Genomic DNA, 17,529 nt, shown 5'->3' with positions numbered 1-17,529 from the left:
AGCGGCTCAGATTAGAGACCAGGTCAGTGCCACACAGAGTTCTAGCAGCAGACACATCTCTACAACAACTGTTAAGAGGAGACTTTGTGCAGCAGGCCTTCTTGGTAAAATAGCTGCTAGGAAACCACTGCTAAGGACAGGCAACAAGAGGAAGAGACTTGTTTGGGCTAAAGATCAGAAGGAATGGACATTAGACCAGTGGAAATCTGTGCTTTGGTCTGATGAGTCCAAATTTGAGATCTTTGGTTCCAACCACCGTGTCTTTGTGCGACACAGAAGGGGTGAACGGATGGACTCTACATGCCTGGTTCCCACCGTGAAGCATGGAGGAGGAGATGTGATGGTGTGGGGGTGCTTTGCTGGTGACACTGTTGGGGATTTATTCAAAATTGAAGGCATACTGACCCAGCATGGCTACCACAGCATCTTGCAGCGGCATGCTATTCCATCCGATTTGTGTTTAGTTGGACCATCATTTATTTTTCAACAGGACCATGACCCCAAACACACCTCCAGGCTGTGTAAGGGCTATTTGACCAAGAAGGAGAGTGATGGGGTGCTACACTAGATGACCTGGCAAGATGATGGTTTGGGGCAAGCAGTCATCAAAGCAAAAGGTGGCTACTTTGAAGAACCTAAAATATAAGACATATTTTCAGTTGTTTCACACTTTTTTGTTAAGTATATAATTCCACATTTGTTAATTCATAGTTTTGATGCCTTCAGTGTGAATGTACAATTTTCATAGTCATGAAAATACAGAAAAATCTTTAAATGAGAAGGTGTGTCCAAACTTTTGGTCTGTACTGTAGCTAGTATAAAACTTTGTATAAAAATTGTTATATGAAAATATATAGTATACAAAATGCAAACTCTTCTGTAACCTAAAGCTACAGCTTTGAAATATGGAAATATTCGTTATTTTTAGTGCGATGGCTGTCATCGTCTTATGACATCATAGTTAGGACCTTTGTGGTGATCAATTTTTGGAAAACTTTTAATATGTTGTTCCCCACATATAATAGTAATAAAAAAAATCATAAAACGCTTTCTTGGAATTTGTTCCGGGTCAAACCTTATTTTGACTGGACTATTGGCTTTTATCCTAAGTCATGTGACAAGGCTTGTTAAAGCTTCGACATTGACTTTTAAGATTGCTACTTCCAATAGGCGGCACTAGAACTCAAGTCCTCCTCCTCTCTGAAGAGGCAATTTGCATTTCTACTTTCAATTTAGTCACTGTTCGGCACGACTGACTACCAGACATAAACATGCACCTATGGCCTGCTCTGTGAGGATAATAGGCCCATCGTTGTAGGGACTGATAGCACAGGTAACGTGAGACATTGCTCAGTAGGATGGGAGACTACTTTCTATAACTGAGACATAGAATAGACTCCCTAACTAGATAACGTACTGTTGAAGACCGTGATAGGCATTATGGGGGTCCCAACTAAGGGTCATTGGAAGTATTAAAAAATGATAGTCGGAGGTGACTGATAGGGGCATTGGACGATAATTTGAAACCTATGGAAATGACAAAATCCTTATTTGGACTGCAATGTTTAGTATCCAACAACTGATTTAATAATCTAGTTGCTTCCCTTTAGAGAAGGGGTGTACAACTTTAGGATTTGTGGGACCCAGTGTCATACTCAACTTTTCCAAGAGGCTGAAATACAGAACGGACGCAGATTCCACATTCAGGACCCCCTGTCAGCAGAATAGGAACTCCTGTCTTTCCAAATCGCCCTTCCGAGAGGAGGAGACCATGAGAGTATTTGACTTTTGCCATGGAGTTCATGGGTATTACAATTGCAGTACAATATTTCACCATTCCCACATATAGGAGGCCCCTCTAGTTCTGTTCTTGAGTGAAAAACAGGGAATAAGAGGCGACACTCTCAATACATGGGGGACCCAGAGACTACTGTCCAGCTCACCATCTGTACTTATCCAACGCTGCTACCGCCATATACAGACAATCATTTCTGTATCCAAATAGTGGGGGCCACAGAGAATGCCATGGTGGGCTACACATTTTACACCCCTGCTTAAAAGTGTGTTAAAACCACATCAAAAGCTATAATTGAAACATGTTATGTGGTTTCTCAGTAAATTCCCATAATTTTGCGTCACAGATATTGGACACCTGTTTATTCCATTTATTTTTCATGCTCCCCCTGTACAACATGTGGACACATTCTGCCGCCTATAACCACACATGTGCTGGGAGCTGTCATAGCAGTAGAGGGCGCAGCTGGAGACGCAATCATAGGGGCAATCACCGGACCACCTCCATGTTAACAGCTATGGATGTGGCATCATTCACTCACAGTACCCGTCAAAGCTTCATGTCCTTTTGAGTATGTTTTTTTTCTTTATACCGGTATCTTTTCTAGCCGTCACTGAGGTTGAGCACTTGTTTTCTTATTTTTATATGACCAATGAGTAACTGCAAAATTACAAGTCACTAATATCTGCAAAGTGAAAATCAAAAAGCAGACTGTTGATTATAATGATTCAACCATGATGTGCATACAGCTTCTATACAAACCTGTGTGGTAAAGGTCGCTGCTGCTTCTGTCAGTCCTGCTCTTGACCACAGTGGAGGCGTCTGTGGTCACCTCAGTATAATTCACACTCACCATGTTACATACTTCTGACAAGACTTCTGAGCTGCATTTTCCCAGAAATCATGGCGTAGACAGCCATGCAAATAGCATTATAACAAAATGTGAAAGGAGAGCATGTTTCACAGCAATCATATAATGAACTCTGAACTTGCTTAACCACAAGGTTTTTGGAGTCCTAAAACTTCATATTTACGTTCTGAACTGTGTGGGAGTTTTTGTTTTTTTGTAGATGGAGCTATTGTGAATGAGTTGTACAGTCTTCTGCGAGACCCAGACCCAATTGTGTTGGTGAACAGTTTACGGGCGCTAGAAGAAATCTTGAGAGGAGAAGGTGGAGTTGTTATCAACAAGCCCATTGCTCATCATCTGCTGAATAGGTATATGCCTTTTCCAGTTTTATTCTTACTACTACCACTGTCAGGGGACCATCTTGTAAAGTGTGCTACCCCTTAACTTGGAAAGTCCTGGCAGATCCATAAATGTTTTATACTATAATTAGAGATTGCAGTGGTCCTCTCCATCCTACCACTAAGCACCACCATTTGAACCAAGTACAGACCAAAAACCTGGTCGTTCCAAAGATGACACCGGACTGCTATGATCTTGTAATCGTAGTACTACGCAAACCACTGAAAAATCACCACCCATGTGAATTTATTAAGTTGCTATATTTTGTATTAGATGCTTGTCGGACGGATTTGTAAGTAGTTTTGCAAAGTATTGTTACCTTGTTTTCTTCATCCATAGAGTAGTGGGAAAATTGCTTGTTTATGTGAATTTCAAGTCTAGTTACACCATGTCTACATGACGTCAGCTTTATTATGCATTGTATTGTTCAATAATGATTTCTGAATTATTTTCTACATGCACATAATCTAAGTATTATATTTCCAGGTCTCATTTTGTCAACTTGCTGTCTACCTTAAAGGAGATGTCTGTATAAAAAAATGAGTTCAAATAAGCATTACTTACCGATTGAAGTGCCTGCGATGTGGTGCTGTCTACCATGGTGCGTCTTCTGAAGCTAGTGATTAGTTACAGCGGACACGTGTTGTAGATGAGACAATGCTACTGCAGTTAACAGCCAAGAAAAAAAAAACAACACAGTAGCAATGAGCATACCTATAATAATTTTCATTAGAAAGACAATACAAATGAGAACCATTAAAAACACATAAAATCAACAATAAGCACATAATGACATCCACTGGATACAGTGAAAAAATAATCAATGAGCTCCAAAGCATGAATCTATTTATATAATTGCCTTGTAATGTTTTAATTTCCTGTTCTGCCCAGATGTCACCGTATCCCAGAATTCCAAGCGGAGGAAGTTCACCGACCACCATATTGGGACACCCAAGTGATGGGTGTCTTAATATGGAAACTGCTGCTTGTACCAACCTATTGCACAGTACCACCAGCGGAACACCGTCGTAAAACTAATATTTGTAGGGTTGATGTCACATTTGTGTTGTCAGGTGACATCAACCCTACAAATATTAACCCCACTTGCCACCACTATAGGGCAAGTGGGAATATCTGGGCTTAGCGCCAGAATTAGCGCATCTAATAGATGTGCTTTTTCTGGGCAGATGCTAGTTGCTATTTTTAGGCTGGGGGGGCCAATATCCATGGCCCCTTACCAGTCTGAGAATACCAGCCTCAGCTATCTGTTTTAGTAAGGTTGCTTGTCAAAAAGTGAGTGAGACCCCACTCCGTTTTTATTATTTATTTAAATAATTAAAAATCCGACGTGGGGACCCCTCTATTATAACAAGCCTTGTTGAAGCTGACAGCTGAGGGTTGCAGCCCCCAGCTGTGAGTTTTGCCTGACTGGTTATCAAAAATACAGGGGAACCCACGCCGTTTTTTTAAAAAATATTTATTTACAGTGCAGGAGGCGGGTAATGAATACCTCCATCGGATAATGGGAGAAGTAGTCCCATCAGCTGACACCAGTGACCCGAGGTAAACTTTATACCTTCAATTACAAATCAGCGCTCACACTGTCTTTTGACAGCATAGGAACCCCGGCTCTCTGACCAGCAGGGATGATTTGTCAACTGATCAGAAGCGGTGTTTGCCGTGCTGTCATGCACGTGACAGCGTGACAAACACCTGGTGTTCGGGCAGCCAAACCCAAACAATAACATTGACTTCCTGGTGAAGTCCGTGTCCTTTGTCTGTGCCTAAACAGTAGTTGTTCAGTACGGATGCTGAACTTTACTGTTCGGGTTCGCCCATCTCTAGTGAGTAATCCTTCAATGGAAGTCTTCAAACAGAGGCTGGACAGACATCTGTCTGAAACGGTTTAGTGAATCCTGCATTGAGCAGGTTGGACACGATGACCCGGGAGGTCCCTTCCAACTCTACTATTCAATGATTCTATGATATAGCATGAACTGACATAATATACACTGTCAAAACAGGCTATGAATACAGATGTAATGTCAAAAATAGAGCAGCGGCCAGTGAGAAAACATATGGTGGCTTGAATCAAAAGAAGATTAGTATGCAGAACAATAATGTAAAAAGACAAAATAAGTGAATAATAAAAAAAATAATACCCTATATTCCATGCAGTGAACCAATATACCAAACAAGTATAAAAGCTGTGTAGTTGAGATGCCCAAATAATAACCTCAGAAAAAGTGGGTGCAAAGTAAGCCCATATATTAAGGAAACATCACAAAATGTGAAATCAAGGCAAGTAGGCAACCCCAAAGTGTGTATATATATATATATATATATATATATATATATATATATATATATATATATAGCATAGCCTGAATGTCCGTAAAAGAGAGACCCAAATATATCATCTAAATAAGTGGAAGCATAGCCAAGATGTCAGTGGGAGGCAGACCCCTCTGCATGTTGCAGCTTCATCTGGGGAGGTTTGAAAGAGATGAAATGAGGATAAATGCTTCTGTGTTTATATTGTCTTTCTAATACAATTACAATTATTTTAGGTGTGCTCATTGCTACTTTGTTGCTTTCTTCTTGGTGGTTTTCTAGTCTTGATACGTTGGTGTAGTACTCATTTACTATTTTGGCTGTTCAACCTATTTTCTCTTTAATGCCACTGCAGTTCTGACAACAAAGGAGCAGTGGAGAAGTGATGTTGGAGCTACAGAGGCTTTAACTGGTATTTGTTGCTTATTTTGTTATTTTGAAGCATTATTTCCCTGTTCCCCATTTTTTGTTTCAAACAGACAACTCCTTTAGGATGGCCTTACATTTTAGAAAAATGTCAGTTGATCCCGATGTTTTTATTGAAACTCTCCCTCCATGTAATATGTATAGGGGTGTTCCGACATTCTCATTAAGGAACATGTTGGAGGAAAGGAGGGTTCTAACTGTTTTCATTCAACACGGCCAAGATAAGAGGTGTCAATAGCGCACTCCCTTCTTTCCTTTGAGAATACATGCACTCTCATCAGAGGTGATCAGATGTGTATGGGTGGGATTTGGAAGACTGCACTGGTGTGTCATATCCGACATTTGTGTTGCACACATTTTTTTCATGAATACAACATGCACCGATTATAATCTATGGTGCTATTCACATGTCCGTGTTTTTTCACTGTCAATGTGTCCATGCAAAACACACTGAGATATGTCCAGTTTTTTTCCAATATCACGGATGAAAAGGGCCATTACAAGTCTATTGGTACATGAAAAACACGAATAGCATCCATGGGTTATCCATATTTAACATTGCAACTGATAGGAGAAGCTTTGTCATTTATTTATCCATCAGTGAAAAGCACTGATGGCAAAAACGGACATGTGGACCGTACTTTCTTAACACCCTGATGATACTGTACCATTTTTTATACCATTCATATATTAACCATTATAATAACCATTATTATTATTATTATTAAAACAACATTTTTCCGCAAACACAGATGTGTGAATGAGGCCTTAGGCCGACAGCTTTCTAAACTTCATCATTTTTTTGTGCAAGTTATGGCTATCAACAACTTGACTTTAGTGATCTGGGTGACCATTCATTTTTCTACATGCGGCTACATGCACTAAGATAGACATAGAGGTTGTAAATGCCACACAAGACACTCAGTCAATGCTATAGATGCTTGTGTTACACCATTGTGCTCAGATAACAAGAATAGTAATAACACGGCACAAGAAATCATGTTGTACAATATGACACTTGTTGGACAGAGGAAAGTGGATTAGAGGAGACAACTTGGAGCTTTATTGGTAGAGTTGCCAATGCCTATTGTTGCGCAGTGTCTGTATAGTAGATACTCAAGTCTGAACATTTAGGCTTGCCTCTTAATCACTTTATGAGTAAAATAAGTTTTAGTTTTATTATTGCAGACCTGTGATGTCTGATTACAGCTACAATATCTAAAGAAGTCTAAAATGCACCTTCTGTGCCATCCTTGGTTCAGGCGGTCACCCTTCGATCTGTCATCTTAGAGCCGCTGTCAGGCATAAACTCAAGCCCACCATGAAGTCTGTTCCTCTAAAGTACCTATATATTATGTTTAGGTAATTGCCATACACAAACTAAAGCAGATGTGCTACAGTCAATGCACAGCACTAGAGATGAGCAAATGTATTCAAGTTAAATTGAATTTCACAAAAATTCATATTCTCTAGAATACGGATTTATTGTGATTCACACTAAGCAAATTCACCAAAATATCAGCTTGCTGCGGCTACAATTTTTCTGAGCTGTAGAGGGCCAAGCAAAGGGTTAAAACTAAGAATACTTGTCTCATCTGTTCCAACGCCCAAGCAGTCCTCTGCACCTCTTCTTTTCCCCATTCCACGTCACATGCATACTCTTCAGCCCAGGACAGAACTTCCAGCATGACTAGCCTTTGATATTCCTGGGCACCATGCCATTGCGACGCACTTCATGATTTTACAGCAAGCATTGACATCTAAGACCTAAGTGTATTGGAAGCCAGGGCCTGGAGTGAAGAGCCCAAAGAGAATATGTGCTACGAGGGCATGGGAAATGTGGTGCGGAAGGAACGGACAGGGAGGTATTTACTTTTTTTTTGGACATCCTACTTTTATTATGCTTTGTGGTCTGCAGGGACCCTTAAAAAGGAATATTCAGTTCACATTGAATGACTTGGCTGCGAATCGTATTTCCTTAAAATGTGCATGATTTGCTGACTTCATATCTTGCCAGAGCCACTCGTTTCTACACAGCACACTTAGTGTTATTACAATGTACATCTCACTTACTAAAAAATGAATTTTCACATGTTGTTTAGGATGGCTGATTTGGATCAGTGGGGACAAAGCGAAGTTTTAACATTTCTTCTGCGCTACAAACCGCGGAGTGAAGAGGAGGTATTTGATATACTGAACATATTGGACAACTATCTAAAGAGCACGCACATCAGTGTGGTCATGGGAGCCACCAAACTCTTCCTGGCTTTAGCAAAAGCGTTTCCTCATGTACAGTCAGACGTTCTTGTCCGACTGAAAGGTCCACTGCTTGCCGCCTGTACTTCGGAGAGTCGAGAGATGTGCTTTGCTGCATTATGCCACGTTAGAGAGATCCTCCGTAGCTTGCCAGGACATTTTAGTAACCTTTACAAAAAGTTTTTCTGTTCTTATAATGATCCTCATTACATCAAAAACCAGAAGATAGACATCCTTTGTGAACTGGTCAACGATGAAAATGTGCACAGTATATTGGAAGAACTTCGTGTCTGCTGCACTGATGTATCAACACAGCTTGCCCACACTGCGGTTTTTGCAATAGGTAATTATACCGGGAAGACTTGACTTTGAAAACTCTAAGCTACTTTTTTATTCCAATCATGCTACAAATATATAAGTATATGATGTCCGCAGTATTTGATACCTTTTAATGGCTAAATGAAAATATTGCAAAAAATAGTAAGCTTTCCAGACTACTTGGGTGTCTTTAGTCCTAATTGCATGTAGATACATTAATTATGCCTGATGAAGATGTGTGTGTACTCTGGTGAGCTTGCTATTTGTTGTAAACTTTTCCTTTAACCATTTTTAAATGATTTTTAAAGAAGCAGTCCCATCAAGGTTTTTATCCTCCTAATATATAGCAATCATCATCTTATATAGCTGTGTACTTACAATTGCTTATTTTGCCCTTCTATCAAGTTAATTCTTCTCTTTTCCATTAGGTCTATGGCATCATGTGATTTAAATTCTGACCTAGCTGAATCCTCCTTCTAAGCTCTATGTAGAAACAAGAGGGCAATTTTCCCTGCACAAGTCATGAGTCACTGCAAAACTCCCTGGCAAAGGGAGCAGCTGGGTCAGGAGTTGTAGAGAGGAAAAATAAATACAGGGAATAGAGACTCTCTAATTCTACAAAGAGAAGAGAAGAATTAACTGGGTAGAAAAGCAAAATAAGCAATTGTAAGTACACAGTGCCTTCTAATATGATGATTGCACATTCCTTGAAAAAAGACACATAAGGTCAATGTCATGGCCTGCAAATAGTCCGGATCTCAATCCAATTGAAAATCTTTGGTGGAAGTTGAATACAATGGTCCATGACAAGGCTCCAACCTGCAAAGCTGATCTGGCAACAGCAATCAGAGAAAGTTGGAGACAGAGTGTTTTTTTTTTTTGCTTGTTTGTTTTTCATGATTCCATAATTTTTTCCTCAGAATTGAGTGATTCCGTAATTTTTCCCTTATGCTTGGTTAAAAAAAGTAACCATTACTGACTACCACATTTTTTGTTCTTGAGTTTTTTTTAGTGTTTTTAAAGCCAGAAAGTTGCCATTTGAAATGACATTAGTTTTGTGCCATGTCTGTGATCTGCTTTTTTTTCTACAAAATTAAACAACTGAATGAACATCCTCCAAGGCCGGTGATTACATCATTTTTGCCAGGGGTTGTGTATATATATATATATATATATATATAAAATCAGAAATTTTTTTTTGACTCATACTACTTTTTTTACCATAGTGGTGCAGTATAAAGAGAGTGAAAATCACAGTCTCCTATAAAGGAGTACGTCCAATGTCGGAAACGTATTGATGGTAGAAAATCACTAGTTCATTTCTTGTACAAACAAGTAGCTTTTTACGATATTTCTTATTAAAAATTGAAGAACAGAGGGATTTTTAATTTTTTTAAAATGTTGTTGGTTACTGCTCGTAGCCATAGTTACAGTTTATAAGTCGTAGTCGCTTTAGCGCTTGAAATGCAGCTCCGAGACTGACAGGATCCAGCCAGCTTCAGTGTTCTTGTGCTCCTCTGATTCCTCACCGGTGAAGCTGGTAACATTGGAGGGTGCACGGTTCTGGCCAAACTGTCAGTCTTCAGGAGGACACTGCCTCCGGCAACTAGGCAGCCCATAGTCAGGAGAGTGCTGCTCTTCACAATCCCTTTAAGAAAGAACAGTGGATACTTTTAGTATTGGACATGCAAAGAAAACTTCAGTTTAATTACAATTTCTTCTAGCATGCACATTGGGCCCCTCTAAAATATTTTTTATTATTATTTTCAGGCCGCATTGCAAGAACTTATAGTGAAAAATGTGTGAAAATCTTAGCTGGGTTACTTGAGTACAAACAAGAGCATATCACTTCAGGTAAGTTTCTTTATTGTAAAATAAAATCCTGAACCCTTGCCCAAGATTTTGTGATATGAGGGGGGCACTTATTTCTCATAGCCAACAGTGTCAGCACAGAATAGCTGTTGAAACCAAGTACAGATGCTCGGTGCAACGTGGCGTGGCCAAACATTTAAGAGTTCCGTGATCTCTGCTTGTTCTCACCTACTTATATTCCATCTATCTCTGCCCTTCTCTGGCTCTGAAAAGGCAGAGCTGTCAATCAAAGAGGAAGAGGGGAGGGTGGGTTGTGGAATATAGAGCACTTAGATGTTTGAACATGCCAAGGGTGCACTGAGCGCCTGTGCTTGGTTCGATCAGTTATTCTGTGCTGACATGCTCCCTTTAAATAGTTTTTAGCAATAGTAAATAGAACTAGTGCTCCAAATGCTAATATTGACTGACGGAACATATTAAAACTGTATAGGAGATGAGGTGTCCAGCTACTACCAAAGAAAAAAATCTATGGTAAAAACATATTTTATTGATATGCTGTAAAATACTTTTCAAGGTTTGAAAATGGAAACACTTGTCTTACACATTACGTTTTTTGTGCTAATATTAACCACTTCACGACCTATGACGTATATGTCAAAGGTCGTGTCCCTGCCTTTGACCTTTAATAGCCAGGAGAGGAGTTTCGCCCCGTCTGTTAACCTGTTTAAATCCCGTTTTCAATCACTGACAGTGGGATTTCACACACGCCAGCCAGAAACGGGTCATTAATCCCACCCCTGCTCTTCATAGCAGTGCTGAAGTCTCCAGAGTGGACTATTGAACTCATTGAAAAGTGTGAAAAAAAGTTTTAAAAAATATTAAAAATGAAAAACAAGTTCCAATCGACCCCTTTTGCCACATTGAAAATAAAATGATGACCAAATATGTGAATTTTTCATTTTTTTTATTATTGCATTCACAAATGGGAAGGAGAAAACAGAAACGCGAAAATAAAAAAATCACAAGGTCATGGAGTGGTTAAAGGGAACCTGTCACCCCGTTTTTTCAGATTGAGATAAAAATACTGTTAAATAGGGCCTGCGCTGTGCGTTACAATAGTGTATGTAGTGTACCCTGATTCCCCACCTATGCTGCGAAATACATTACCAAAGTCGCCGTTTTCGCCTGTCAATCAGGCTGGTCAGGTCGGGTGGGCGAGGTGACATCGCTGTTTCTTCCCCAGCTTTCCGTTGGTGGCGTAGTGGTGTGCGCATGTCCAAGTGCCGAATCCACTGCGCGCAGGTGAAGAAAAAGCACGCGATCTGCGCTATTACCCTTGTCATCGGTGGGGGCGGCCATCTTCCTGAGGCCGCGCGTGCGCAGATGGAGTGCTCTGCTGCACGGGGCTTCAGGAAAATGGCCGCGGGATGCCGCGCGTGCGCAGATGGAGATCGCGGCGGCCATTTTCCCAAAGCCGAGTTTGCATCTCGGCTTCAGGAAAATGGCCGCCGCGATCTCCATCTGCGCACGAGCGGCATCCCGCGGCCATTTTCCTGAAGCCCCGTGCAGCAGAGCACTCCATCTGCGCACGCGCGGCCTCAGGAAGATGGCCGCCCCCACCGATGACAAGGGTAATAGCGCAGATCGCGTGCTTTTTCTTCACCTGCGCGCAGTGGATTCGGCACTTGGACATGCGCACACCACTACGCCACCAACGGAAAGCTGGGGAAGAAACAGCGATGTCACCACGCCCACCTGACCTGACCAGCCTGATTGACAGGCGAAAACGGCGACTTTGGTAATGTATTTCGCAGCATAGGTGGGGAATCAGGGTACACTACATACACTATTATAACGCACAGCGCAGGCCCTATTTAACAGTATTTTTATCTCAATCTGAAAAAACGGGGTGACAGGTTCCCTTTAAAAATGTGTTTTATTATCATTCACTTAATACTGTTTTCCCTATTGCAATATGCGATTACCAACAAACAACGCAAAAAATATTTAAATCAAATTTCAACAATATGGGCAAGACATAAACATATAAAAAGTATCATTGATGCTTTTTTCACTATTATCTAACAGTAAATAATATTAAAACCTTGCTTTTAAATGAATGTAATATAAGATTGTCCTGCACAGCATGCCACATGTATAACCATAGCTGATAACATGCACATGCCAGAACTACATTTTAGGTTTACTTGTTTGTGCCCTTCAGCCGTCGTGCAGACCTTTCGGGATCTTGTTTGGCTCTGCCCGCAGTGCACAGGGTCAGTGTGCCAGGCCGTTCCTGGTTGTGAAGAGAACATCCAGGATAATGAGGTTAGAGATTCATCATTTATATCTCTTTTGACCTAATTCATTACTAAAACCATACACTGTCTCCTTTTTGGTTTCTGTGTACATTTATGGTGTTTTTTCACAGCTTGTGAACATATCCTTCTTGTCCTCAGGGAAAGCAGGCATTGATATGGCTCCTTGGCATGCATGGCGAGCTGATTCCAAATGCACCCTACATCTTAGAGGACTATGCTGATAATATTAAAACCGAGCTCTCCCCGACAGTGAAAATGGAGCTCCTCACTGCTCTTGTGCGACTCTTCCTGTCTCGGCCAGCTGAGTGTCAGGACATGCTGGGACGCCTGATTTATTATTGTATAGGTAAGTACTAACATTTACTGGGAGAATATCTGTTCTGTTCTGACCTACACATAATTTTTCATAGCATATGGCACATTTTTGCTATTTATCAATGCTATACAGCATATTTAAAGAGAATCTGTCACCAGGTTTTTGCTACCCCATGTAGGGCACAGACACTGATTCCAGTGATGCATCACTTATTGTGCTACGTGTTGCATTTTTAATCACTGTTTTTTCTGCTGCAGAGCTACCAGTTCTCTGAATTCTGAGCTCTATATAATCCCGCCCACAATACAGATTGGCAGCTTCCTGTGTACACTGTGCGTAGGCAGAAAGCTGCCAATCACAGGTGGGGACGGGATTATACAGAGTTCATGAATATAGAGGACTACATGCAAACAGGTCTTCTAGTGATAATCTACTGCTGATAAGACAGTGGTTTTATAAAAACTACAACCAGCAGCTCAGTAAGTGACACATTGCTGAAATCAGGGTCTCTCCTACTTTATGCAAAAACCTAGTGACAGATTCCCTTTAAGGTACTGAGAAAATATTAAGACCCCAATCTTTTTCACATCTTATTCTGATCTCAATGGTTGTAGCACGTTATTACTCAACATAACAATAACCAAAGTCCAAGCAGTACACCCGAACAGCATTGCAAATCCATAAGAAACAAATACAGAAACTAACCATTAATAACAAATGATCAGTAGCTATTTTGTGGTGAAAGAGAAATTGTCATGATCTACTGCCTGTGGAGCCCAAGCTGGGTTTTCGAGCACCACTATGTAGGCTAGGGGTCCCAACCTGTGGCTCGCGGGCTTGTGATGTTTATTTTGTGGCTTTCTGCCAGCTAGGTGCAGTAGCACCTGCTCTATCAAACAGCTATGAAGAGCAGGTCTCCAGATGGTGAATTACAGGAACAGCCCCACACAGAAGAGCAGATCTGGGTGCACATATACTGGTCTTAAGGATTTAGAGATAATTTAAGTATGGTAAGCTGGAGACAGGATGATACTACCTGTCAGATAAGGTGATGGAAGCTGGATGCGACAGTATGGTGGAGTGCTTGAGGTGGGGGTATCCAGGGAACCACTGGATCTTTGTATACTGCCTATACTGTGATTTCTGTGGAAAGCCGGATGAGGCTCCCAACACTCTCTGAGAGTTGAATGTGGCTCTCAATGTCAGAAAGGTTGGGTCCACTGATGTAGACAGTAATGGGTATGAGACAATAGTTTCCAGTCTCAGGTGAAGGAAGACAGTAATTTACTGAGCTAGGATGATGTAATAGATAGGGATTCTGTTAGCAAGCTTTTGCATTGTAATCTGAGAGCTGCATGAAGTATGGGCAGAGACCCTTATTCCAGTGATATAGCACTTATTGGGTTGGGATGTAGCACTTACTGGTTTGTTTGTCGTTTTCAATAAAATCAGTGTTTTATGAGAAGATTATCATTACAGAGGAAGAAACTAACATGGCTGTACGTGATCGAGGTCTTTTCTACTATCGACTTTTATCCTCTGGAATTAACGACATGAAGAGAGTGCTGAGTGGTCCAAAGTCAGACTCCTCATTGGGAGTCTTAGGTGACAGGACAGAACAACCAGTGAACAGCTGGGTGCCTGTTTTTAACACATTGGCTCCTTTATACGATAAGAAGCTTTGGGAATCAATTACAGCGAGCTCAGGCAAATGTGAGCTACCTGTTGGGAGCAAGACAAATACCAAAACTCTTGTTGCAGGTAAGTGTGTTTTTCAAGGTGGTCCATTTTACTTTATAAACATTGTAGCATGGGTAGAAGGATTTATTAGGGTATGTTTTATACAACCATGTAGTGGGTATGGAAAGTATTCAGACCCCTTTAAATTTTTCACTCTTTGTTTCATTGCAGCCATTTGGTAAATTCAAAAAAGTTCATTTTTTTCTCATTAATGCACACTCTGCACCCCAACTTGAATGAAAAAAAAACAGAAATGTAGAAATTTTTGCAAATTTACTAAAAAGAAAAACTGAAATATCACATGGTCATAAGTATTCAGACCCATTGCTCAGTATTGAGTAGAGTACCTTTTGAGCTAGCAACAAGTTTTTCCCATCTGGATTTGGGGATCCTCTGCCATTCTTCCTTGCAGATCCTCTCCAGTTCCATCAGGTTGGATGGTGAACGTTGGTGGACAGCCATTTTCAGGTCTCTCTAGAGATGCTCAATTGGGTTTAGGCCAGGGCTCTGGATGGGTCAGTCAAGAATGGTCACAGAGTTATTCTGAAGCCACTCCTTTGTTATTTTAGCTGTGTGCTTAGGGTCACTGTCTTTTGGAAGGTGGACCTTCGGCCAAGTCTGATGTCTAGAGCACTCTGGAAGAGGTTTTCATCCAGGATATCTCTGTACTTGGCCGCATTCATGTTTCCTTGAATGGCAACCAGTCGTCCTGTCCCTGCAGCTGAAAAATACCCCCCATAGTATGATGCTGCCACCACCATGTTTCACTGTTGGGATTGTATTGGAAAGGTTATGAGCAGTGCCTGGTTTTCTCCACACATACCGCTTAGAATTATCACCAAAAAGGTCTGTCTTCGTCTCATCAGACCAGAGAATTTTATTTCTCACAGTCTGGGAGTCCTTCATGTGTTTTTTTAGCAAACTTTTATATGTCTTGCACTGAGGAGAGGCTCCGTCGGGCCACTCTGCCATAAAGGCCTGACTGGTGGAGGACTGCAGTGATAGTTGACTTTGTGGAACTTTCTCCCATCTCCCTACTTCATCTCTGGAGCTCAGCCACAGTGATCTTGGGGTTCTTCTTTACCTCTCTCACCAAGTCTCTTCTCCCACGATTGCTTAGTTTAGCTGGACGGCCAGGTCTAGGAAGACTTCTGGTGGTCCCAAACTTCTTCCATTAAAGGATTATGGAGGCCACTGTACTCTGAGGAACTTTGAGTACTGCAGAAATTCTGTTGAAATCTTGGCCAGATCTGTGCCTTGCCACAATTCTGTCTCTGAGCTCTTTGGCCAGTCCCTTTGACCTCATGATTCTTATTTGGTCTGACATGCACTATGAGCTGTGAGGTCTTATATAGACAGGTGTGTGCCTTTCCAAATCAAGTTTGCTGTGCTCAATTTTCATGTTTTTGGGGTTTTTTCTTGTACTGTAGATTTTCAGACGTCGTTGGATCCTGAAACGCATCATGATCCACATGATGGAGTCACACTTCTCAGTGATATTGCAATGACGCCAGAGCTATTTGAGGAAAAATGGATCATTCTAACCACAGATCATTGCTGGAACATCGAATGGAAGAAAAACGTTGATCCAGATCTCCTACAATCTTCTCTTCATGTATTGAACATTTACACCATTGCCAAAAGCAAAGCTGGTACACAGCCATGGAAGTCATATTTATATGCCCAAGACAGCCAAGAAAATGTGTTTCTTGTTGAATTAATGTTGTGTGCAGATTCCCTAACAACTCACCTAAAAACCATTGTAAAACAGGACAAGGATAATGCAATTGCTCTTAATGACTTTGTATCCCTTCTACAACACACAGTTTCTGCAGTGCTGGAGCTTTCCAGGTAGAAGTTTCTGATTCTGGACTATTACGAAGGGCCTGAATCAAAAGCAGTATTGGTAATGGATTATTATACTCTGACTGCGACCCAAACCAGTCATGTACATTTTCATCCTACAACTAATGTGCAACTTAGGAAATGATACCTAGAACAATGAACTCTTACTGGTGGTGGAACTTAATATCTTAAAAATGAAAAATGGCCATGTTCACGTCACTTTTATTTCCTGTCAGGTATGTGTACCCAATGTCTCTTTTTTCGGCTGAAAAAGTGCTTAAAAAGGCTGAAAAGAATTAACATATGCACTGCAATGTAAAAACTTTCTGTGGATTTGTCTTTTTAGCTGCTTCAGGTTACTGCATGATCGGCAATGCAAATACACCACATACTAAACCAGAACGGAATTACTTTTTTTGTTTTATTAAATAGTCAAGTATTACATCAAAAGTACAAATAATAAAGCACTCTTACAATACACATAAGATTTGGCTTCCTGTCTACCACAGCTTTTATTATTTTAGGAAAGAAAAATGTAGTCTAGTCCGTGTAATTGAGTCATTTGGATCTCTCTTCCTTCAAGGTGTCAACTGTAAGAATTCTGTTTAGAAGTTAGGACAACATTTATTCCTTACTAGATGGTGGCCCGATTCTAACGCATCGAGTATTCTAGAATATGCATGTCCACGTAGAATATTGCACAGTCCACGTAGTATATTACCCAGTCACGTAGTATATTGCCCAGCCCACGTAGTATATTGCCCAGCTCACGTAGTATATTGCCCAGTAACGTAGTATATTGCCCAGTCACGGAGTATATTGCCCAGTCACGTAGTATATTGCCCAGTCACGTAGTATATTGCCCAACCACGTAGTATATTGCACAGCCACGTAGTATATTGCCCAGTCACGTAGTATATTGCACAGCGACGTTGTCACGGGGCTACCGCGACAGAGAGGTTCCAGAGAACCGCAGTGCTCTGGGCCTCGTTCACACACAATGAACAAAAGCTCTTCTCCTGAATTCTGACGTGGCTGTCTTGTGCCAGCAGGGCAGGAGTTAAACCTTGTTGCTGAGGGCTAGGACTCTCAGCTGAATTGGTTTTCTCCTATACAG

At 41.0% G+C, this 17,529-nt stretch overlaps 1 protein-coding gene across 1 annotated transcript in view; it reads left to right on the top strand.

The window, feature by feature from the left end:
• The window catches only part of AP4B1 (adaptor related protein complex 4 subunit beta 1), a 29,860-nt gene extending 13,046 nt beyond the window's left edge, over positions 1-16,814 (top strand). Inside the window, exons 5-11 of the mRNA XM_069761770.1 lie at positions 2,866-3,013; positions 7,907-8,403; positions 10,149-10,232; positions 12,415-12,518; positions 12,650-12,857; positions 14,307-14,588; positions 15,998-16,814. Coding sequence (XP_069617871.1) covers positions 2,866-3,013; positions 7,907-8,403; positions 10,149-10,232; positions 12,415-12,518; positions 12,650-12,857; positions 14,307-14,588; positions 15,998-16,422 — 1,748 coding nt within the window. The 3' untranslated portion in view covers positions 16,423-16,814. The remainder of the gene's footprint in view (positions 1-2,865; positions 3,014-7,906; positions 8,404-10,148; positions 10,233-12,414; positions 12,519-12,649; positions 12,858-14,306; positions 14,589-15,997) is intronic.
• The last annotated feature ends 715 nt before the right edge of the window (positions 16,815-17,529 follow it).

The sequence above is a fragment of the Ranitomeya imitator genome, chromosome 3 (genome assembly GCF_032444005.1).
Source record: "Ranitomeya imitator isolate aRanImi1 chromosome 3, aRanImi1.pri, whole genome shotgun sequence".
Classification (NCBI taxonomy): domain Eukaryota; kingdom Metazoa; phylum Chordata; class Amphibia; order Anura; family Dendrobatidae; genus Ranitomeya; species Ranitomeya imitator.
This window is presented reverse-complemented; position numbering and strand designations above follow the sequence as displayed.